Source organism: Ambystoma mexicanum, chromosome 13, assembly GCF_040938575.1.
Source record: "Ambystoma mexicanum isolate Mex_15411 chromosome 13, UKY_AmexF1_1, whole genome shotgun sequence".
Taxonomy (NCBI): Eukaryota; Metazoa; Chordata; class Amphibia; order Caudata; family Ambystomatidae; genus Ambystoma; species Ambystoma mexicanum.
The window spans coordinates 816734012-816757184 of record NC_090938.1 but is presented as its reverse complement, the minus strand read 5'-3'; the positions used below and the strand labels follow the sequence as shown (position 1 = coordinate 816757184).

Sequence of the window (23173 nt, the reverse complement as noted above, 5' to 3'; positions counted from 1 at the left end):
ATGCATCTGCCTACCCTCTCCCCTGCCTTGACCACAGTTCCACTACTTTGTTTGGTGCACTTCTACCACTGCTAACTCTGGGTGTGCAGTGAGAGGATAAAAGGCAGGGAAAGGCAAGGTATAAGGGGTGCAGAGAGGGGAGATATTAGTGGTGCAGAGAGGGGAGATATCAGGGGTGCAGAGAGGGGAGATATTAGGGGTACAGAGAGGGGAGATATTAGGGGTGCAGAGAGGGGAGATATAAGGGGTGCAGAGAGGGGAGATATAAGGGGTGAGGAGGGGAGATATCAGGAGTACAGAGAGGGGAGATATCAGGGGTGCAGAGAGGAGAGATATAAGGGGTGCAGAAAGGGAAGATATCAGGGGTGCAGAGAGGGGAGATATAAGGGGTACAGAGAGGGGAGATTGATTGATTGATATTTTATTTCTATCGCGCTCATACACAAGTGTTTCAGAGCGCGACCAGGCAGGGAAAGGGAACAGGGGAGAACAAAAACAACGATCTTACTAGGCCCAGTGACATTGAGAATGTGCAATTGCAGGGTAGAGGGAGAAGGGGGAGAAGTGCATGGAAGGGGGAACAAAAGGAGAGTGCAGAGCGAGAAGGAAAAAAGAAAATAATAATAATAAAATAATAAATAAAAAGGCAACAAACAATGGGAGTGCAGCCAGCAAGTGGCAAGTGCTGGGTTTATGGCAGCAGGCCGTGTAGGTCTGAAAGTGCAAGAAGAAAAGGGGAGGGCTGTATGGGTACAGATACAGACCCCAGTGCAGGGGGTGGCCCGGAGGCAGTGCGTGAGGGTGTTAAGATGAGCAGGTACCTGGGCCCAGAGGACAGAGGGTGGCCAGGTGCATGGTGCCGAGGGAGAGCAGAATCGAGAGGGGAGGAGAAGGCAGAAGCAAAGAGGAAGGTTTTGAGGTGCTTCAAGAACCGGAGATGGTTCTCCTCAAGTTTTAGAGTGGCAGGGAGGCTGCTCCAGAGGGAGGCCCCAGCCGAAGACAGATCTACCCCCAGCTCGTTTCTTTGAGAAACGACTGACCCTGAGGGAGTTAGAGGTACAGGAGTGGAGTGCTCGAGATGGGAGGTATTTGCGTAGGGATAGCTGAAGGTATGTTGGACCCAGGCCCCAGAAAGACTTGTGGACAATGCAGAGGGTTGTGAATGTAATCCTTGCATCCACAGGAAGCCAATGGAGAGATTTCAGAGCTGGAGAGATACGATCCCAGGGCTTGAGGCCAAGGACAAGTCTTGCAGTCCTGTTCTGGATAAGTTGCAAAGGGCAGAGAGTAGAGGCAGGTAGATTAAGAAAGGGGCTGTTGTAATAGTCCAACCTATAGAGAACCAGGGCTTGGGAGACAGTGAGCTTCTGGGGGAATGAGAGGAAAGGAAGAATACCTCTGAGGAGGTGCAGTAGGAAGTTTGACTTTTTTGATACATCAGCGATGTGGGCAGAGAAGGAGAGTGTGGAATCAAAGGTGACACCAAGGTTTTTGGCCTCGCAGGTGGGGATAGGAGGGGGGCCAAGGGAGGCCGGTCAGAGAGTGAGGGGAAAGGAAGGTGATGGTGTGCCAATCGATGAGGAGGATCTCACTCTTGCTGTCATTCAGACAAAGATTGTTGGCTGCACACCAATCTTGAATGGCAGTTAGGCAGTCAGAGATGAGAGAGGTAGAGGAGGTGGCAGAGGGCAGCCTGAAAATGAGTTGAGTGTCGTCTGCGTAGCACTGGAAGTTTGAGCAGAAAATGGCAATACAGCGGGCGAGAGTTGCCAGGTATTGGTTGAAAAGCCAGGGCGAGAGGTTAGACCCCTGGGGAACACCACAGGTGGAGAGGAAGACAGATGATAGGAAGGACCCAAGTTGGACCTGGGAGGGTCGATCTGAGAGGAAAGAGGTCAGCCAGGCCAGAGCCTGATCGGTGATGCCCAAGTTATCCCGGAGACGGTTGAGCAGGATGGTATGGTTGACCGTGTCGAAGGCAGAGGAGAGATCAAGTAGGATGAGAACAGAGGGAATGCTAGAGTCAAGGTTGGAAAGCAGATCTTCACGGATGTTCAGGAGAACAGTTTCCGTGCTTCCGCCAGATCTGAAGCCAGACTGATGGTCATGGAGACAGCCAACGGAATCAGAATGAAGGTTTAGCTGAGAGATGGCCAGCTTTTCAAGGAGTTTGTCTAAGAAGGGGGTAATGGAAATTGGGCGATAGTTGGCCGGACAAGAGGGGTCCGCTGTGGGTTTCTTGAGGAGAGGATGCACAAGGGAGTGCTTAAGAGGGGAGGGGAAGGATCCTGAGGCAAAGGAGTGGTTGCAGAAGTCGGCAAGGGCCGGAGCGAGGGTATCAATGTGGTCCTTGAGAGTTTTAGAGGAACATGGATGAACCTGTTTTGACGAGGCTTTCATAGATCGGACTTGTCTGGCGACCTCATCAGGGGAGAAGAGAGGAAAGGAAGAGAAGGAGGGGGGGGGGTGGCTGGAGGAGGGTCAGTGAGTACTGACGGAGAGGGGAGAGGAGAGGGGGTGGAGGAGAGTGTGGACAGGATGTCCTGGGCTTTTGAGATAAAGTGTGAGGCCAGGGCATTGCAAAGAGCCTGAGAGGCAACGGGAGGGGTAGAGACTGCAGCAGGGTTGGCCAGCTCCTTACAAATTTTAAAGAGTTTGACCGAGCTGTTAGGTGCCGCAGAGACACGGGCTTGAATGTGGACTCTCTTCTTGGTACGGACAGAGAGACGGTATTGCCTTTGGAGAAGGCGACAGGCCAGTTTGTCAGAGGATGAGCAGGAATCCCTCCATTTTCTCTCAGCCGCCCTACACCTACGTGTAAGTGTAGCTAGGTCGGAGTCATACCAGGAATTGCACTTGGCTTTGGACTTCAGGCGGATCCTCATGACAGGGGCAAGAACATCAAGAGTATCAGAGATAGAAGAATAGATATCAGGGGTGCAGAGAGGTGAGATATAAGGGGTGCAGAGAGGGGCTATATGAGGGGTGCAGAGAGGGGAGATATCAAGGGTGCAGAGAGGGAGATATAAGGGGTAAAGAGGGGAGATATCAGGGGTGCAGGGAGGGGAGATATAAAGGGTGCAGAGAGGGAGATATAAGGGGTAAAGAGGGGAGATATCAGGGGTGCAGAGAGGGAAGATATCAGGGGTGCAGAGAAGGAAGATATCAGGGGTGCAGAGAGGGAAGATATACGGGGTGCAGAGAGGGGAGATTTAAGAGGTGCAGAGAAGGGAGATTTAAGAGGTGCAGAGGGGGGAGATATAAGGGGTGCAGAGGGGGGAGATATAAGGGGTGCAGAGGGGGGAGATATAAGGGGTGCAGAGGGGGGAGATATAAGGGGTGCAGAGGGGGGAGATATAAGGAGTGAAGAGGGGAGATATCAGGGGTGCAGAGAGGAGAGCTATAAGGGATGAAGAGGGGAGATATAAGGGGTGAAGAGGGGACATATCAGGGGTGCAGAGAGGGGAGATATAAGGGGTGCAGAGAGGGGAGATATCAGGGGTGCAGAGTGGGGAGATATCAGGGGTGCAGAGAGGGGAGATATCAGGTCTGCAGAGATGGGAGATATAAGGGGTGAAGATGGGAGATATTAGGGATGCAGAGAGGAGAGCTATAAGGGGTGAAGAGGGGGATATCAGAGGTGCATAGAGGGGAGATATCAGGGGTGCAAGAGGGGAGATATAAGGGGTGACAAGGGGGATGTCAGGGGTGCAGAGAGGGGAGATATCAGGGGTGAAGAGAGGGGAGATATAAGGGGTGAGGAGGGGAGATATAAGGGGTGAGGAGGGGAGATATCAGAGGTGCAGAGAGGGGAGATATAAGGGGTGCAGAGAGGGGAGATATCAGGGGTGCAGAGAGGGGAGATATCAGGAGTGTAGAGAGGGGAGATATAAAGGGTGCCGAGAGGGGAGATATAAGGGGTAAAGAGGGGAGATAGCAGGGGTGCAGAGAGGGGAGATATAAGGGGTGAAGAATGGAGATATCAGGGGTGCAGAAAGGGAAGATATACGGGGTGCAGAGAGGGGAGATATAAGGGGTGCATAGAGGGGAGATATAAGGGGTGCAGAGGGGGAGATATCAGGGGTGCAGAGAGGGGCGATATCAGGGGTGCAGAGAGGGGAGATATCAGGGGTGAAGAGGGGAGATATCAGGGGTGCAGAGAGGAGAGCTAAAGGGGTGAAGAGGGGAGATATCAGAGGTGCAGAGACGGGAGATATCAGAGGTGCAAGAGGGGAGATATAAGGGGTGAAAAGGGGAGATGTCAGGGGTGCAGAGAGGGGAGATATCAGGGGTGAAGAGGGGAGATGTCAGGGGTGCAGAGAGGGGAGATGTCACGGGTGAAGAGAGGGGAGATATAAGGGGCGAGGAGGGGAGATATCAGGGGTGAAGAGGGGAGATAGCAGGTGCAGAGAAGGGAGATATCAGGGGTGTAGAGAGGGGAGATATAAGTGGTGCAGAGAGGGGAGCTATAAAGAGTGAAGAGGGGATATATATAAGGGGTGAAGAGGGGAGATATCAGGGGTGCAGAGAGGGGAGACATAAGGGGTGAAGATGGGAGATATCAGAGGTGCAGAGAGGGGAGATATAAGGGTGAAGAGGGAAACTATCAGGTGCAGAGAGGGGAGATATAAGGGGTGCAGAGAGGGAAGATATCAGGGGTGCAGAGAGGGGCGATATAAGGGGTGAAGAGGAGTGATATCAGGGGTGCAGAGAGGGAAGATATAAGGGGTGAAGAGGGGAGATATCAGAGGTGAAGAGAGGGAGATATAAGGGGTGAAGAGGGGAGATATCAGAGGTGCAGAGAGGGGAGATATAAGGGGTGCAGAGAGGGGAAATATCAAGGGTGCAGAGAGGGGCGATATAAGGGGTGCAGCGATGGGTGATATAAGGGGTGAAGAGGGGAGATATCAGGGGTGCACAGAGGGAAGATATAAGGGGTGAAGAGGGGAGATAGAGGTGCAGAGAGGGGAGATATAAGGGGCGAAGAGGGGAGATATCGGGTGCAGAGAGGGGAGATATAAGGGGTGCAGAGTGGGGAGATATAAGGGGTGCAGAGAGGGGAGATATAAGGGGTGCTGAGAGGGGAGATATAAGGGGTGCTGAGAGGGGAGATATCAGGGTGCAGAGAGGGGAGATATAAGGGATGAAGATGGCAGATATCAGGTGCAGAGAGGGGAGATATAAGGGGTGCAGAGAGGGGAGATATCAGGGGTGCAGTGAGGGGAGATATAAGGGGTGCAGTGAGGGGATATATAAGGGTTGAAGAGGGGCGAAATATCAGGGGTGCAGAGAGGGGCGATATAAGGGGTGCAGAGATGGGTGATACAAGGGGTGCAGAGGAGTGATATCCGGGGTGCAGAGAGGGAAGATATAAGGGGTGAAGAGGGTAGATATCAGGTGCAGAGAGGGTAGATATAAGGTGTGTAGAGAGGGGAGATATCAGGTGCAGAGAGGGGAGATATAAGGGGTGCAGAGAGGGGCGATATAAGGGGTGCAGAGAGGGGCGATATAAGGGGTGCAGAGATGGGCGATATAAGGGGTGCAGAGATGGGCGATATAAGGGGTGCAGAGATGGGTGATATAAGGGGTGAAGAGGGGAGATATCAGGGGTGCAGAGAGGGAAAATATAAGGGGTGCAGAGAGGGGAGATATCAAGGGTGCAGAGAGGGGCGATATAAGGGGTGCAGAGATGGGTGATATAAGGGGTGAAGAGGGGAGATATCAGGGGTGCAGAGAGGGAAGATATAAGGGGTGAAGAGGGGAGACATCAGAGGTGCAGAGAGGGGAGATATAAGGGGTGAAGAGGGGAGATATCAGGTGCAGAGAGGGGAGATATCAGGGGTGCAGAGTGGGGAGATATAAGGGGTGCAGAGTGGGTAGATTTAAGGGGTGCTGAGAGGGGAGATATAAGGGGTGAAGAGGGGAGATATAAGGGGTGAAGAGGGGAGATATAAGGGGTGAAGAGGGGAGATATAAGGGGTGAAGAGAGGGGAGCTATAAGGGATGAAGAGGGGAGATATCAGGTGCAGAGAGGGGAGATATAAGGGGTGCAGAGAGGGGACATATCAGGGGTGCAGAGAGGGGAGATATAAGGGGTGCAGAGAGGGGAGATATCACGGGTGCAGAGAGGGGCGATATAAGGGGTGCAGAGATGGGTGATATAAGGGGTGAAGAGGGGAGATATCAGGGGTGCAGAGAGGGAAGATATAAGGGGTGAAGAGGGAAGACATCAGAGGTGCAGAGAGGGGAGATATAAGGGGTGCAGAGTGGGGAGATATAAGGGGTGCAAAGAGGGGAGATATAAGGGGTGCTGAGAGGGGAGATATAAGGGGTGAAGAGGGGAGATATCAGGGTGCAGAGAGGGGAGATATAAGGGATGAAGAGAGGGGAGATATCAGGTGCAGAGAGGGGAGATATCAGGTGCAGAGAGGGGAGATATAAGGGGTGCAGAGAGGGGAGACATCAGGGGTGCAGTGAGGGGAGATATAAGGGGTGCAGAGAGGGGAGATATAAGGGTTGAAGAGGGGCGAGATATCAGGGGTGCAGAGAGGAGAGATATAAGGGGTGCAGTGAGGGGAGATATAAGGGTTGAAGAGGGGCGAGATATCAGGGGTGCAGAGAGAAGAGATATAAGGGGTGAAGAGGGGAGATATCAGAGGTGCAGAGAGGCGAGATACAAGGATGAAGAGGGAAACTATGAGGTGCAGAGAGGGTATATATAAGGGGTGTAGAGAGGGGAGATATCAGGGGTGCAGAGAGGGGAGATATCAGGGGTGCAGAGATGGGTGATATAAGGGGTGAAGAGGAGTGATATCCGGGGTGCAGAGAGGGAAGATATAAGGGGTGAAGAGGGGAGCTATCAGAGGTGCAGAGGGGAGATATAAGGGATGAAGAGGGGAGATATAAGGGGTGCAGAGAGGGGAGATATAAGGGGTGAAGAGGGGAGATATCAGGGGTGAAGAGGGGAGATATCAGGGGTGCAGAGAGTGGAGATATTAGAGGTGCAGAGAGGAGAGATATGATGGGTGCAAAGAAGGGAGATATAATTGGTGCAGTGCAATACTTAAGTGTTATCAATACAGTGGAAAAAGAGAGAAGCGATATGAGGAGAGATGTAATTACCTGAGGTGTATGTATACAGTACTTCAGGAGTATTAATACAGCAGAGGGGGTGCGTTGTTACGGTGTAGATAGTAGATTTGAGATCGATGTATTACTACAGATATGGGTAGAGGGGGCTATGATTATGACAGAGATTATGAAGCTAAAGACGGTGTAGGGGGAGACGAGATAGATGTTTAAGTACCTCGGAGTTCGGAGGGGGCGCGGTTTATTGCTTTAGAGGTGTGGTCTTACAACAAGCGCTCCCCCCCCCCCTCCCACCTGCTGTGCTGCAAGAAACACAAAATGAGACTGGAGCAGGTCCACTTTCACCCTCAACCCCTCTGCTGAACTCAACAATACGGTGTATTAACTAAATATGCCGACACCCGACTCTCCTTACCTCGAGACCCCGGGGCAGGGCCATATATCCCCCCAGCAACTCCCTGCATGTACCAAGGGGCCTCTCGTCCTGGTTAATGCCCAGAGGCAGAGCCCAGTCCCGGCAGCCGGATAGAAGGTCCAGCAGCGCCATTGCAACGTGTCCCTCACTCTGCCCTGCAGCCGCCTGTGCCCTGGCCACCCCCACCGGGCCTCTAGCCTGCCCTGCCCCGCTCCGCCCCACCCCCACCGGGCCTCTAGCCTGCCCCGCTCCGCCCCACCCCCACCGGGCCTCTAGCCTGCCCTGCCCCGCTCCGCCCCACCCCCACCGGGCCTCTAACTGCGAAATAGAAACTGAAAGGAAAGCAGCGAAACCACGGAGGGGAAATCCAGAGAGGGTGGGCGCAAGAGGCGGGGGAGGTGATGACATGCAGTATGCCCCGGGGATGCCCACATAATGCCCACGGGGGCATTCCTGCTGCAATAGTGCACAGGGAACAATGGCCCGCATAATAACCCCATGGGGGGTGCTACTGAGCTAGTGGGACATTACTGCTGTGCTCAAATAATGCATGCACAACACACGATTGCCCACAGGGGCATGAAGTATGGTGAGGGGATCGGGGTCGTGGGGGGTAACCTCTTTGTAGAGGGTAGCTGCTCATTCAAGGAATTGCAGACTGAGCTTCTGAGCTGAATTACAAGAGTTAATGTTGGTTGTTATATTGTAGACTGTGAGCCAGGAACAGACATGCCAACATTGAGGAGCCCCTGAGAGGGAGATTTCACAACACAAATCGTGAGAATGCAGTTTTCCCATATGAATGATTCTAGGCGGGAGACAGTTAAAAATAGCATTATTTTTAACTGAAAAATCGGGTGTCTCCCGCCTAAATCGGGAGGGTTGGCATGTATGCAGGAATGTTCTGATTACTTACTGGTAATCTTCATTACCCTTAAGTCTTCCTCATCACAATAGTTACCTCTGAGGCCCACCTCCATTCTGGGAACTTGCCAACCCTACAGATTTAGGCAGAAGCTACTGCTTTTTAAGCAGTCCTACCGCCTACAGATTTCAGTGACAGATCCTACTGCTTTTTACAGTGGCAGGTCATTTATGTGACTCTAAGGCAGGCTCCAGGACAAAGCATGCGACACATTAATTAGTCTGTCTGTACAGTGGACTGGTAGGTGATTACTTTGATTGGGCTCAGACCAATCCACTGACCTGACAGCTGCGTGACTCTGTGCTGCACTCTTGCTGGTACAACCCTTAGGTGAACCACTGTGGCGCTGCCCCTTTTACAGGGACACGCACGCGGCGGCGTGACGTTGCACGTCACAGCGTGCAGCATAAATAAAGGGGGCGTTCCCGGACGTGGGCAGAGCGACCGGGAAGCCTGGACAGCAAGGACGTGTGTGTGTGTGTGTTGTCCTTGCGAGGTTGGGGGTTTACGGGCATCGCATGGGGGGTCTGGACAAACCCCCAACAGTGGCGACGGATGGCTGATGATGCCTGGGCCCGGCGGTGACGAAGTTGAATAATTTTTTTCCCTGAAACGGAATCAACGGACGTTTCGTGCCGTGGCCGTGCATCGGACACGTGGCTGGCGCCCATTTTGTCAATGAGGCCGTTGAACTTCACTGAGCTCCGGTTTGGGCGGTGAGTGGCATCCAGGCCTAATTTTTGGACACACTGCTAGCAGGCAGTTATACCTGCATGCCCATGCCCGATTTTTTATTTTTCTTCAAGATTTGGGTCTCCTACGTCGAGTGTAAGCAAGGAGAGGGGCTATAATGGCTGGGCCTGCATAGCCCAGTTCTCTTTCTTGGCTCAATTTTTGGGACATCTACACCCACTGGGTGCTACTGCAGCTGGGGTTAAGGTACTTCTTCATCCCCTTCATCATCAGGCTGATGAGGTTTCTTCTTCATCCTCTTCATCATCAGTGAGGACTGCTGCAGTGGTGGACCCTCCATTTACTTCTTCTTCTGGTTCTTCGTCATGTGCAGTTGCTGTGGGGGCACATGAGGCGGCCTGGAGCCAGAGGCATTGCACCATCATCATCTTCCCCCAGGTTGGACTTTTCATTTTCCTGGGTGGGGCATCAGAACTGTGCTGTGGTGGTGGGTGATTGAGTTGCTGCCCCCAAGGTCCAAGGTGGGGGTGCCTGTGCGCTCAAGCCCCTGAGTGACTCTGAAGATCAAGAAGGTGGGCTCCCAGCAGCCCAACAGCTCCCCCAGGACGGCGGACAAGCAGCGGCTCAACAGCAAGCCCCTCTAGCTCCAGCAAGGGGTCAGGTCCCAGTGCCTCCGGTGCAACCACAGATAGCAGCTCCTCAGCAACTCCCTCAAGCAGGTGGTCAAGCTCCTTTGCCTCAGGCACCACCGGCGGTACAGCAGATTGCTCAGCTAGGGCCTCCCATCATGGCCCAGGCACGTGCCCAGGCGGCCCTACAGCACATCCCTGAGTTCGACGTATCGGGCCCGGGCAAACTCAGAAGACAGGTCCTGAGAGAGCCGGGACTCACTCTCCCCCGCATCCTTGAGCTGGGCCGGTGCCTTGAGGTGGCGGAGGCTCGGGCAGCCAGGATGGAGGTGGGGTCCCGCTCAGTCAAGTCTGAGGAGGTGTGTGCCATGTGGCGAGGTAGCAGAGGTGTCAGAAGACCGGGGGCAGGCCCCCGTGACAGAACAGGAAGAGCGGGTGAATCATGCCAGAAGTGTGGGTATGATCTTCCTCACCCAACTGAATGTCCGGCGGCGGGGAGGACATGTGGTAGGTGCGGACTGCTTGACCATTTCTCGAGGTTGTGCAAGGCAGCCCTGCCCGTAATGGTGCAGAGAGGCCCGGCCCGGTCCGGGTTCCAGCGCCAAAGCCACCCGCCAAATGTAGCTCATGTGGACCAGTGTGAGGAGGATGCCCAGGTGGAGGAGGCAGAGGAGGAAGAGAATGTTTTCTTTGTCTCCAGCGTGGGAATCCTGAGAGGAAAGAACCGGAGACAACCGAGGTGTGTGGTGGAGGTCAACAACTCGCCAGTCCCGATCCTGGTAGATACGGGGGCATCGGTCAATGTGATGGCCCGGGGACATTATGATGCCACGGACTCGCCCCCCAAGCTACTAACACCGAAGGCTCGCATATTTACGTTTGGGGGACTGGAGCCGATCCCACTGGATGGGGCCTTTGTGGCGAAGGTGGAGCACGAGGGCTCGCAGATCAAAGCCTGATTCTACGTGACGCCAGTAAGCAAAAACACTCTGCTGAGCTGTGCCGCCGCTGAGGCTCTTGGAATTGTTAGCTTCGCGTACTCGGTATACCTCGAGGACATCAGCGACCTGCTCGAGAAGTATGCCGCTGTCTTCAACGGGATTGGGCGGATGACTGGCAACCCCGTGAGGTGGCATATTGATGACTCTGTGCTGCCCATCGCCCTGAAACACCGCAGGGTGCCGTTCCATCTCCGTGAACAGGTGGACAAGGAACTGGACAACCTGGTGGACCTCGACATCATTGAGAAAGTAGAGGGCCCGACCCCCTGGGTGTCCCCGATTGTCGTGGCTAGGAAGCCCAAGCAACCTGATTCTGTCCGCATCTGTGTAGATATGAGGCTGCCGAACAAGGCCATCAAGAGGGAGAGGCATCTTACCCCTACTATCGATGACATTATTGCAGAAGTGCAGGGGGCTTGCTTCTTTTCCAAGCTGAACCTCCGGGCGGGCTACCATCAGGTGGTCCTCCATCCTGAATCGAGGTACATCACCACATTCACCACCCACCGGGGACTATACCGCTACAAAAGACTGAGCTTCGGAGTGTCCTCGGCAGCGGAAGTCTTTCAGAATATAATCAGAGGCGCCCTCGCAGATCTGGAGGGCGTACTAAACATCAGTGATGATATCTTGGTGTTTGCAAGGACGGCGTTCGAGAGACTGCAGTCACTGGGACTCACCCTTCACAGGGATAAGTGCGAATTCCTGCGCCCCTCCATTGAGTTCTTCGGATTCGTATTCAAAGAGGGAGGGGTATCACCGGACCCCAAGAAGATTCAGGACATTAAGAAGGCGCAGCCGCCCGAGTCAGTGTCCGATGTCAGGAGCTTCCTTGGTATGGTCACTTACTGTGGGCTGTTCATTCAAAACCTTGCCTCTAGATCTGAGCCTCTCAGGGCACTAACAAAGAAGGAATCCACCTGGCACTGGGGCCCACTTGAACAGGCGGCGTGCAGCATAAATAAAGGGGGCATTCCCGGACGCGGGCAGAGCGACCGGGAAGCCCGGACAGCAATGACATGTGTGTGTGTTGTCCTTGCGAGGTTGGGGGCTTATGGGCATCGCATCGGGGTTCTGGACAAACCCCCAACAACCACCACTGAAGGTAAGTGGCAGAGCGTAACACCATCACACAGCATCTGCCTATCAGGCTGAGGGGGCTATCAGTCTCCATGTCATTCAGTGTTCAACTTGCACTGCAGGAATACATATGTTTTGCCCAGGCTGCTGCTGCAGAGCATTGGCAAACATTGCCTACCAGCTCTGTGTTATTACCTTCTATGTAATTGAATTTTGTGTTCCGGCCGGGATGGGCAATCCGCTGACAAATACGCCATGGTAGTGACAGTCCGGACCCAAGCGCTGATGGAAACAACAGAGGCCTTCCTACCAGCCGGCCCAAAAGTCACAAGAAGACTCAGTCTGTCTGAAACGCTCCCTCCAAGAGAGGTACTCCAGGACCGCACTCCGGACATCCATGGAGTGCCAAGCCACTTCCTCAGGGCTCTGAGGATTCTGAAAAAAGACAGGGAGGGCAGGGTCCTGAGGCATGTGAAACTTTGATACCACCTTCAGAAGAAACCTTGGATCACATCGCAAGACAATACCATGGGCAGATCCCACATAGGAAGGCCCTTATAAGAACAGGGGTGAGAAGAAGCAAGACCCTTAAGGAAATTCCCCACAAGAAATCCCCCTCCATCCTGCCCTCACAATTCCCCTTGAGGGATTTAATGGAGGCACACTGGGAGTGAAGACTGGACACTGCAAGCCCCTTGTCAAACCCTTCTTGGAGAAACTGAAGCACTGAAGGGAAGAGACCCCGGACCCCTTACACCAAGCCAGGAAATTCCCCCAGTGCCTCTCATAGGTTTTCAAGGTAGACGGCTGCCTGGCCTGACGATAAAGTCACCTACCAGGCCCAAAAACCCCTGCACAGTCAACCTACACCTCGCAAATTCCAGACTGCCCATTGAACATTCCTGGCATCGTACCCAAGCCCAGCTTGTATGATATGATATGATTTGATATGATATGATATGGCATTTGTAACGCGCCTATGCACAAGTGTTTCAAGGCGCGACGTGGCAGGGAGGGGGGGAACAAAGGGAGACGGACAACGATCCTACTAGGCCAGGTGTCATTCAGATCGCGCAAGTGCAAGGTTAAGGGGACGGGAAAAGTGCAAAGGGGAAAGGGAGAGGGGAAAGTGCAGTACAGGGTTAGTAATGAACAAGATAAATAATAAGGGCCAGCTGGTGGCAAGTGCAAGATAAGTGCAGACAAGTGTTGGGAAGGGGGGCTGTAGGGATTCAGAGACAGTCCCGCAGTGCAGGGGTTGCCAGGAAGGCAGTGCGGGGGAGAGTGGCTGGGCCAAGGACTGAGATTGGTGAGTGGCCCAGTTGCTGATTCGGTACAGTTTCAGGGATTTAGCAGGGGAGAGGGAGAGAGAAAGCAGAAGCAAAGAGGAAGGTTTTGAGGTGCTTCCGGAACCGGAGATGGTTCTCCTCTAGTTTCAGGGAGGCAGGAAGGCTGTTCCAGAGGAAGGCCCCTGCAGCGGAGAGAGATCTCCCCCCAACTCGTTGCTTAGAGAAGCGGCTGACCCTGAGGGAGTTGGAGGCGGAAGAGCGAAGTGCTCGAGAAGGAAGATATTTAGGAAGGGAGAGTTGAAGGTAATTTGGCCCCAGGCCCCAGAAGGCCTTGTGGACAATGCAGAGGGTTTTGAACTTAATCCTCGCAGCCACAGGGAGCCAGTCTAGTGGTTTTAGTCCTGGAGAGATACGGTCCTTGGGCTTGAGACCAAGGACAAGTCTTGCAGTCCTGTTCTGGATGAGTTGCAGAGGGCGGAGAGTAGAGGCAGGCAGATTTAGACAGGGGCTGTTACAGTAGTCCAGCTTCGAGAGAACCAGGGCTCTGGAGACAGTGAGCTTCTGGGGGAAGGAGAGGAAAGGAAGGATACCTCTGAGTAGAAGGCAGGGCCACTTCCGAATCAGCCACGGGTCCTGAAACTGGAGGTCCAGGCGGTAAGGGAACCACCCCCGCCAGGGCCAAAACAGGGCCACCAAGAGGACCATAGCCCTGCAACCACTGCTATGCTGAACCACCCAAGGGAGGAGAGGGATAGGAGGGAAGGCATACAAAAGACCCCTCAGCTAGTCCAGATTCAGGACATCCACCCTGCAGGCCCCCACTGCCTGGAACCTGGAGCAGAACCATGGGACCTTCGCCGAAGACGAAGAGGCAAAGAGATCCAGACTCGGGGACCCGAACCTGCGACAGATCTCCGAAAAGAACCTGTTCAAAAGCACCAGGCCCTGAGAGGAGGGAAACCACATGCTGAGGCAGTACACCCAGGAGTTGTCCAGCCCACTGATATGTGGCGCTTTCAGAGAGAGCAGATGCTCCTCCCCCCACAAAGCTATCATAGATGCCAAAGCATTGAGAACCTGAGACCCCAAGACCTCCCGGTGGTTCACATAAGTCAGTGTTGCCTATCCTGACCACCACAGCTCTGCCCTGCAGGGGCTCGCCGAAGGTCAAGAGAGCTCAATACTGTTAGGAATGTTTTCATATGTGTGTGTAATTTTCCCTCCATGTGTCAACCCCAAACTTTTTGCTGCTGTTTAGACACCACTGACTGACTTTGCCAGAGAAGCACAGCCCTCGGCTGCACTCCTCTGGGCTTTCACTCACATTTTATGGGGAAACTGACATGCCCTTAAAACAGTTAGTACTGGGAGACTTTGTTTCCCTTGGTCCTTTCCTCATGTTGCAACTTTTGTGCAACATGTAACAAGTGTGCAATGTATCTTACTATACAGCACACTTCGGTCTATAGTCATTTCTAAAGGCCCTAGATACTCTCGCTAGACTTTTTATGAAACTGTGCAGATGTGTCATGGACAGGACTGGTGGCAGCTATCGTTTCGCATTATTTTTTTAACCCTTTCCTGCCATGTTAACCGCGTTAACCGCGTTTGGCCCGAATAGGTGGCCTTGCTCACAAATGGTCATGCCACAAGGTTCTTTGTCCTGTCCTTTGGCCATCTTATCCCTTCACCTACCCCAGGTCGAGTCGACCCGGGCCAGTCCTTATTTGGTCATGCATTTTCCCGCAAATCCCAATGCTTTTGCTGGCTTCTGCATGCCTTGTGTGTGTGCCTCCAGGATGTGGGCTGGGATGTCTGGTCCCAATACACATCCTGGGTGCCAGAGAGTCTGGAGTGCCATGAATGACTGGTACCACCGTGGTCCGTGATTGGTCCTCGTATGAAGTGTGTGTTTGTGAGCAGATCTCCCATTGGGTCCTCTCCGTTTTGGCGCGAAGGCAACTTTGGATAAGAGGAGGCTGGAAACACCAATACCAAGTCAATCTCCTGAGTTCTCACTGAACAAGGGATAGGATCAAAGTATCCTGCAACTACGAAGCTGAGTCGAGGAACCGCTGGTGACCCGCTGGAAGGTTTGGCACCCTGAACCCACTGCCATCCCATGGGACCCCTCTGTATCTGGTCGTCCTAGAAGGTCTGCGAAGATGCTTCGACCCATTGTAAGTGGGACCAACTATTCTCAGCACCTTCACCAAAACCTGTAAGTAAGCTTTCTCAGAAGTGTCCCTGGGCCAACCAGTGGGCTGACCAGCTTACGCAGGACCTTTGCTCTGTCTCCGCCATCGTTTCGAGGAGGTCCTCGAAACTTGGTATACTGCTAGCTCTGTGTCCACGGCACGCTCACACTGAATTTCGTACACTTGGCATTCCCAGGTCTGAAGTGAGACGAGTGCACCCGGACCGGAGTAAACGTGGTTACCCTGTTGCCCTGCTGCAGTGACATCCTTTGCAAGTCGACTGCATTTGTGACCCTCTTGCCCCTGGAGCCTGCTGCAGTGAAACTGGGGCGATTCATCCCCCCGGAGTGGAGAAATCGCCACTGTCCCGTTTGGGAATCCTCGCTGGATCTTAGGAACTAAAAGGTGCCGAGACGTCCTTTTTGCCGCCGTCAAACCTGCAACCGAATTGGACTAACCTGCCGAATTTTGGGTCTCCTTGCCTCAGGGACCAGTGCGTAATCATTACCCCAACCGGTGTCCCCTAGCACCAGAGCCCAACTTTACGCATTAGTGGCCCCTGGGGGCCCCTCTAATGTCCACTGCTACTGCGAAATAGCGACTCCATCCCGCACTCTCAAACTGCCTCTGCCCTCAAGTGGAGGTCCTGCTTGAATAGTGGGAACTTGTTCTGCATCGCTTCATCCACCTTGCAGAGCTGCTAGAGACTCTTGAAGAGACCCTATCCTGCCCATTGGCACAAGCGCGTGCATGTACTTGTTAGGAAAGATTTTGTAATTGTAAGTAATTTTCCTTCCATGTGGCAACCCCTAAACTTTTTGCTGTTGTTTTTCACCTTGTTCTTGACTTTGCCAGAGAAGTGCAGCCTTCTGCCGCACTCCTCTGGGCTTTCGCTCCTTTCTTACGGGGAAACTGACATGCCCTTAAGACAGTCAGTACCGGGGAACGCTGTTTCCCGTAGTTTCTTTTATCATGTTGCGGCTTTAGTGCAACATGACCCAAGAGGGCACTGTAAGCTAAGTTACAGCTCTCTTGGGTCTCTAGCCTTCTACAGGCCCTAGATACTCGTTTAGGATGGTATTTTGATCGGTGCAAGTCATTCAGGGACTGGAATGGTGGCAGCGATCGATTTGTGTATTTTGAGCTCCTTTTGGCGTTCTGAGCGCGTTTTTCGCACAGAACCCAAAATGGCCAGACCACGAGGCTCCTTTGCCTTGTCCACTGACCGTCTTGCTCCCTTCACCTTCCCCAGGTCGAGCGACCCGGGGCCTTCCTTATTTGGGCATGTACTTTCCCGCAAAACGTGGTTGCTTTCGCGGGCTTCTACATGTCTTTTGTGTGCCTCCAGGGTGTGGGCTGGGATGTCTGGTCCCAATACACATCCTGGGTGTCAGAGAGTCTAGGGTGGTGTGAATGCCTGGGACCACCGTGGTCCGTGATTGGTCCACGTATGGTATGTGTGTTGATGAGCGGATCTCCCATTGGCTCCCCTCCGTTTTGGCGCGAAGGGAACCGTGGATAAGAGGGGGCTGGAAACACCACTACCATGTCGATCTCCTGAGTTCTCACGAACGAAGGAATACAGGAGCCAAGTATCCTGCAACCAAGAGGCTGGACCGAGGAATCGCTGGTGACCCGCTGAAGGAATCCTCCTTTGCACTGCTGTCGTCCTGTGAAACCCTTTCCTCCTTTGATCGAACCAGAAGGCCTGTACTGGTGCTTCGACCTTTGGAATAGCAGGAACAGCTATTCCCGGCGACTTCATCATCTCCTGCCAAGTAAGCCTTCGGAAGTGTCTCTGGGCCATCCAGTTGACTGACCAACTTACAAGGGAGTCCTGCTCTGTAACCGCCGCCAGGTTGTGTTGTATTTCGAGTCCTTGTCACTCTCCCACGCTTCGTACACTTGGCGTTCCCAAGTCTGAAGGGAAGAGTGTACATTTGGCTCGGATACACACGGCCGCTCCGTTGCCCTGCTGTGGTGACAAAACTGTGCAGGTTTCTTCGATTCAGACGTCTTTTTGCTCTACACGACGACAAGGCATTCCCGGCTCTTCTGAACCTGCCAGCTGCTGAAACTAACGTGGAGAAGCCTGGGTCTGCTTGCATCGGGGACCGGTGAGTAGTATAGCTAGGATCTGGTCGCCCTCCTGCAGTAGCCCATTGCTTGTCCCCGCTGTGTAAAAACAGCACCCTTTTGTCCGTACTCGCGCTCTGCTCCTGCTCGCTGTGGAGGCTGCGCTTGAGTCGCGGAACCTGTTCTTCTTCTGTTGTGCACTAACCCGAACTGCCTGACTTCCTCCGAAGAGCTTCTCCTTTTGCCCGTTGGCACCAGCGTGTGCAGGTACTTTGAGCACAAGGCTCCACTCTTCGCAGGGCTCGGACTTCCATCTAGTTAGGTGCCTCTGAAGGCGAACTGAGTCTAAAGCGTTATCGCACTGCCTGTTTTCCTTCCCTTGCAGGTGGACTACACATTTCGTGCCTCTAATGCTTAAGACTGTCGTATTTGTATATATATTGTGTTGATATGGTATGTGTTGGCTTAATATTGTGATATTGTGATTTTCTCGCTACGGTCATTGTTTTTAAAGGCCTTAAAATAAATGTGTATATATTTTTGATATAACAACTGTTTGGAGTAGTTTGTAAGCGCTCTTGCTTTGTGTGCTCATTGCGGGCTTTCAGTCACCCTCACCCCTCTTGAGACCTAGTCTTGACCGCCGCGATCGCTACCTTGATTGGTCTGGCTTGTCCAGAGGTTACCCTGTTCCAAGTAATTAGGTTGGCCTTCTGAACATCTGCGCGACAAGGACAGAGTTCAGAAATCCGTCTTAACAAATTGGTGTACAGCGGTGGGATACGACTGAAGGTATCCAGTGTTGCGCTCGAACTAGGGCATTTCAGGTTATTCCAACCAGTACACGTAGTGAATTGTTGTAGTATAACTTTAAAAAGGCCATAGTCCTATCAAACAGTATGGAAACAAATACCTTGTTAACTTTAAATGCTTCCAAATCAGAAACATTGAAGAAGATGTGTGCGGAGAGAGGTGTTTCCTCTCAAGGCACTAAATTGGAAATGATCCAAAGAATCGTGGCGTGGCAAGAAGCGCAGCTTGATGCTATAACTTCTGAGGACAGTGCAGAAGGTGGTGGGGCTGCTCTCACTGGTAGAACTGACGGTTCTGCCGCTGCACTGATCCATCGCGACCACGAGGACAGGGAGGATGTGATGTCTAATGTTTCCTCTGCCAGTGTTGATGGGGAGGCTATGCTTGAATTCAAGAAGCAAGAGCTGCGGTTTAGGCAGCAGGAGCTTGAATTCAGCATAGCCAAACTAAAAATCGAACAGGCAGAAAAACAAAAAGACAGGGATCACCAGTTGGAACTGGCCAAGCTTCAGGTTGCAAATGGGTCCAAGGGTCCTGGACATGGGTCTGGGGCCTCCTCTCATCCACGGTTTCCGAAAGATCTGCTCAGTGTGTATGAAGAAAGGAATGACATTATGGACTGGCTGAATGCGTTTGAGTATGCATGCGAAGTTCAAGAAGTTGACAATGCTGATAAGATTGCGTGGTTGCTCAGTAGACTGCCCCATTCTGGCTGTAGTGCCATCATGGAAATGTCGAAGGCTGAGCGAGCTGATTTCGCAATGTTAAAGCAAACTCTCATTTTAAAGTTTGGGAAGACTCCGGCCCAATATTTAAAGCGTTTTCGAGAGTATAAGAAAAAGGAAGGTGGTACTTGGGTATCTTATGTCGCTGAATCTTTGAAAAACTTAACTGGCTGGGTCGAAGGTTATAAGGTTTCTACCTTCGAAGGCATGATAAATCTTGTCATGCTGGAACACATTTTTGCTTCTTCTTCCCCGGAGCTTAAGCAGCATTTGGCCGATTCGAAGGAGATAGATCCTAAGAACCTGGCCATTGCAGCAGACTTATGGGTGTCACATCGAGTGTCCCATAAGGACAAAACTCATCCTGGTAAGCAGGAGGAAGGGAAAAAGTCCAAAGATATGGAGGGTGGGGAATCTGCTAAACCTTCTTCCCATAAGGGCCACAAAAAGAAAAACAAGGGTAAGACACAAGAGAACTCACAGGGTAGTGGAGGTCAGCCTCCGAAACAGAACTCTGGTTACAATAAGCCTCCCTACGTAAACAGACCCACTGGGGCTTGTTTTTCTTGTGGAGCAACTGACCATGTGAAGGGGGATCCCCGGTGTAAGGTTAGACCTTTGGGGGTCCACTCCGCTAATCTGGCCTTCTCCTCCTACGAGGAAGAAGAGATTACAGGAGCATCCTTCTCCTCAGACTCATTTCCCAGCGGAATAGAGGCTGAGGTAGTTTTAGTGTCCCTGGGTTCCTGGGAGCCTAAAATCGCAGAGGCTTATGCTAGGATTCCGGATAATACCAAGCACTACTTTAAAGACAGTGTGCTGATCAATGGAGTGGATACTCCAGCTCTTAGGGATAGTGGGTGCAGTCGCACTGTAGTGGATTCTACCTTGGTAGACTCAGAGGAAGTTGCCAGAGCTACTCTGATGCCCACTAAGTTGGCTGACGGCCCCCTCCGTATGTTTCCAGTAATACCTGTAAATCTTACTTTAAATGGTACAGCAGTCAGGATTCCAGTGAGCATTCAGAGAAAGGTCCCGGGAAAGGTCTTGTTAGGTAATGATCTCAGAGCTTTAGGGCTCGTAGGAGACACTGCCGAAAGACCCTACACACGGTCTCAAGCACGGGCAGCATTGGCCAAGTCCAATACGCCGCCCCAGCCGAAGGGGAAACCCAAGGCGAAAGGAGTCAACAAGTCACGACGAGGGAAAGAGAATATTCCCCCGAGCTCGCCTACCACTGCGGTGGAGGAAGTTGGTCAATCGCCCGGGCCTGACGAGGAGGTGGCGATGCCTGAAGTATTCGACCCCAACGATCATCCTGAACTAAAAGACTTGTTAGTTGAAGGAGGTCCTGATAGGGACGAATTCAGTAAAGGCCAACGTGAGTGCCCATCTCTGGAAGGCCTAAGGAGACAGGCCTGCTCCCAGCTTGAGGGTGAACCTCCTGGGATGCATAGGATTTACCAGGAAGGTGGACTCCTGTATAGTGAGCCCACAGAGTCTACAGAAGGAGACCATAGGAGGTTGGTGGTTCCCCTTGCTGTTAGGCCCTTCCTCCTGCAGTTGGCGCATGAAGTTCCCCTTGCTGGTCCCCTCGGTATGAGGAAGACCAAGCAAAGGTTATCCATGCACTTCTACTGGCCCAAGATGGGGGAGCAAGTAGAAAGTCACTGCAGGAGTTGTGCCGCCTGCCAGTTGTCTGGTAAGGTTGGCGCGACAATCCAAGCTCCGTTGGTACCGCTCCCAGTTGTGGGGGTACCATTTGAAAGGGTAGAGATCGACATTGTTGGTCCCCTTGACCCGCAAACATCCTCGGGCAATAGGTTTATCCTGGTGCTGGTCGACCATGCAACCCGGTATCCTGAGGCCATCCCATTGAAAACTGTAACTGCCAAGTCAGTTGCAGAAGCTTTACTCGGCATATTTACTAGGGTTGGCTTCCCTAAAGAAGTTGTGTCGGATCATGGCAGCAACTTTATGTCGAAGTATAGGCAGGCTATGTGGAAAGAATGTGGGGTCACCTACAGGTTCTCTTCTGCATACCGCCCCCAGACCAATGGTCTGGGGGGGCGTTTCAACAGGACGTTAAAGGGCATGATTGGGGCTCTGGAGGAGCCTCAGGGAAGAAAATGGGATCTTCTTGTTTCATGCTTACTGTTTGCCTACCGAGAGGTACCACAGGAGGGTGTTGGCTTCAGCCCCTTCGAACTTCGGTTCGGTCATCCCGTACGGGGACCCTTAGCCATCGTCAAAGAGGGATGGGAGATGCCCACTCCCCCTGTTACTACCAATGTAGTTGATTATGTGCTAGGGCTCAGAAAACGGATGGTACTTCTGGTGGGCTTGGCTAGTGATAAATTGAAGGCAGGGCAAGCGCTGGTGAAACATTGGTACGACCAGAAAGCTTCCCTCATCAACTTTACACTTGGTCAGCAAGTCCTGATCATGAATCTCATAAGGCCTCGAGCTTTACAGGACAAATGGTCAGGCCCTTGCCCAGTGGTGGAGCCCCTGGTTGAGGTTAACTATTCAGTGGACCTTGGAAGGCCTGGACAGGCTCCAAAAGTGCTTCACGTGAATAGGCTGAAGGCTTTCGGCCCAAGTGTCGAAATCGCAGCACTGCTACTGGCGTCAGACGTTGAGGAAGAGGAGTCTGAACCTCTTCCCGACCTGTTCCAAAGCGGTCCTTCAGATAGCTCCTTTGAGGGTGTCCGAGTGGCCCCTCACCTGACTTCTGATCAGCAGGCTGAGGTGAAAAGTTTGCTTAGGCAGTTTTCCCCCCTGTTTTCACAGTCGCCTGGTTTGACACCTTGGTGCAAACATAACATTGACACAGGAGACAGTGTACCTACCAAAAGTAGGGGATACAGGATGTCAGACAAAGTACGGTCTTATATTAAGACCGAGGTCAACAAGATGTTAGACCTTGGGGTGATTGAACCCTCTAGTAGTCCTTGGTCCAGCCCTGTGGTGTTGGTTCCAAAGGCAGGCACTTCTGAATTGAGGTTCTGCGTGGATTACAGGGCTCTGAATGCTGTCACCAAGACAGATGCACACCCCTTGCCTCGAACAGATGAGCTGGTGGATACTTTGGGTGCCTCCAAGTACCTCAGCACGTTTGACCTCACTGCTGGCTATTGGCAAATAGCTTTAGCAGAACATGCCAAGGAGAAGACAGCATTTTCTACTCCAGACGGCCTTTACCAATTCCGGGTAATGCCGTTCGGGTTGAAGAATGCACCTGCCACTTTCCAGAGGCTTGTGAATCATGTGTTGAATGGGTTGGACGAATTCTGTCTTGCATATCTGGACGATATAGCAGTTTTCAGTGCCACCTGGGAAGACCATGTGAAACACCTCGGGATTGTGCTCCAGGCTCTTCAGAAAGCCCACTTGACCATAAAGGCTAGTAAATGCCAGATTGGACAAGGCTCAGTGGTTTACCTTGGACATGAAGTAGGTGGAGGGAGGATACAGCCTCTACCCAGTAAAGTACAAGCAGTACGAGACTGGCCTACCCCCACTACGCCAACCCAAGTGAGAGCCTTCTTAGGACTCACAGGGTATTACCGCAATTTTGTGGCAGACTATGGCACCATAGCTGCTCCTCTGACTGCCCTCACAACTCCGAAGAAACCCAAGAAGGTAACTTGGACCGACGAGTGTGAGAAGGCCTTCAATGGCTTAAAAGACTCCTTGTGCCAGGCCCCTGTCCTTAGGGCCCCTGATTATCAAAGACCTTTTATCGTGCAGACGGACGCCTCTGACACTGGGATAGGAGCTGTACTATCACAAGTAGATGAGAAGGGTAAGGAACACCCTATCGGTTTTATTAGTCGCCAGCTTAAGGACAGAGAGCTCAGATGGTCCACGGTAGAGAAAGAATGTTTCTCTGTTGTGTGGGCCCTAAGGAAGCTGAGGCCCTACCTCTATGGGACCCACTTCACTGTGCAAACTGACCATAAGCCGTTAAAGTGGCTAATGAACATGAAGGGGGAGAATCCAAAGTTGCTTAGGTGGTCCATAAGTCTACAAGGCTTCGACTTCACTATTGAGCATAGGCCAGGTGTCCAACATAGCAATGCTGATGGGTTGTCCAGAATGTTTAACCGATCTGAACAAGAGACTCATCCAGGGGTGGATTAGTTCCCCCTGTCCATAGTCTGGGAGGGGCGAGTGTTAGGAAAGATTTCGTAATTGTAAGTAATTTTCCTTCCATGTGGCAACCCCTAAACTTTTT

The 23173-nt window shown here is 52.5% G+C and overlaps 1 protein-coding gene across 1 annotated transcript in view; it reads right to left on the bottom strand.

Moving 5' to 3' along the window:
- LOC138522058 (proteasome subunit beta type-8-like) overlaps positions 1-7694 on the bottom strand; it is a 150993-nt gene extending 143299 nt beyond the window's left edge. The window contains exon 1 of the mRNA XM_069635291.1: positions 7505-7694. Coding sequence (XP_069491392.1) covers positions 7505-7636 — 132 coding nt within the window. The 5' untranslated portion in view covers positions 7637-7694. The remainder of the gene's footprint in view (positions 1-7504) is intronic.
- Between the last annotated feature and the right edge of the window lie 15479 nt (positions 7695-23173).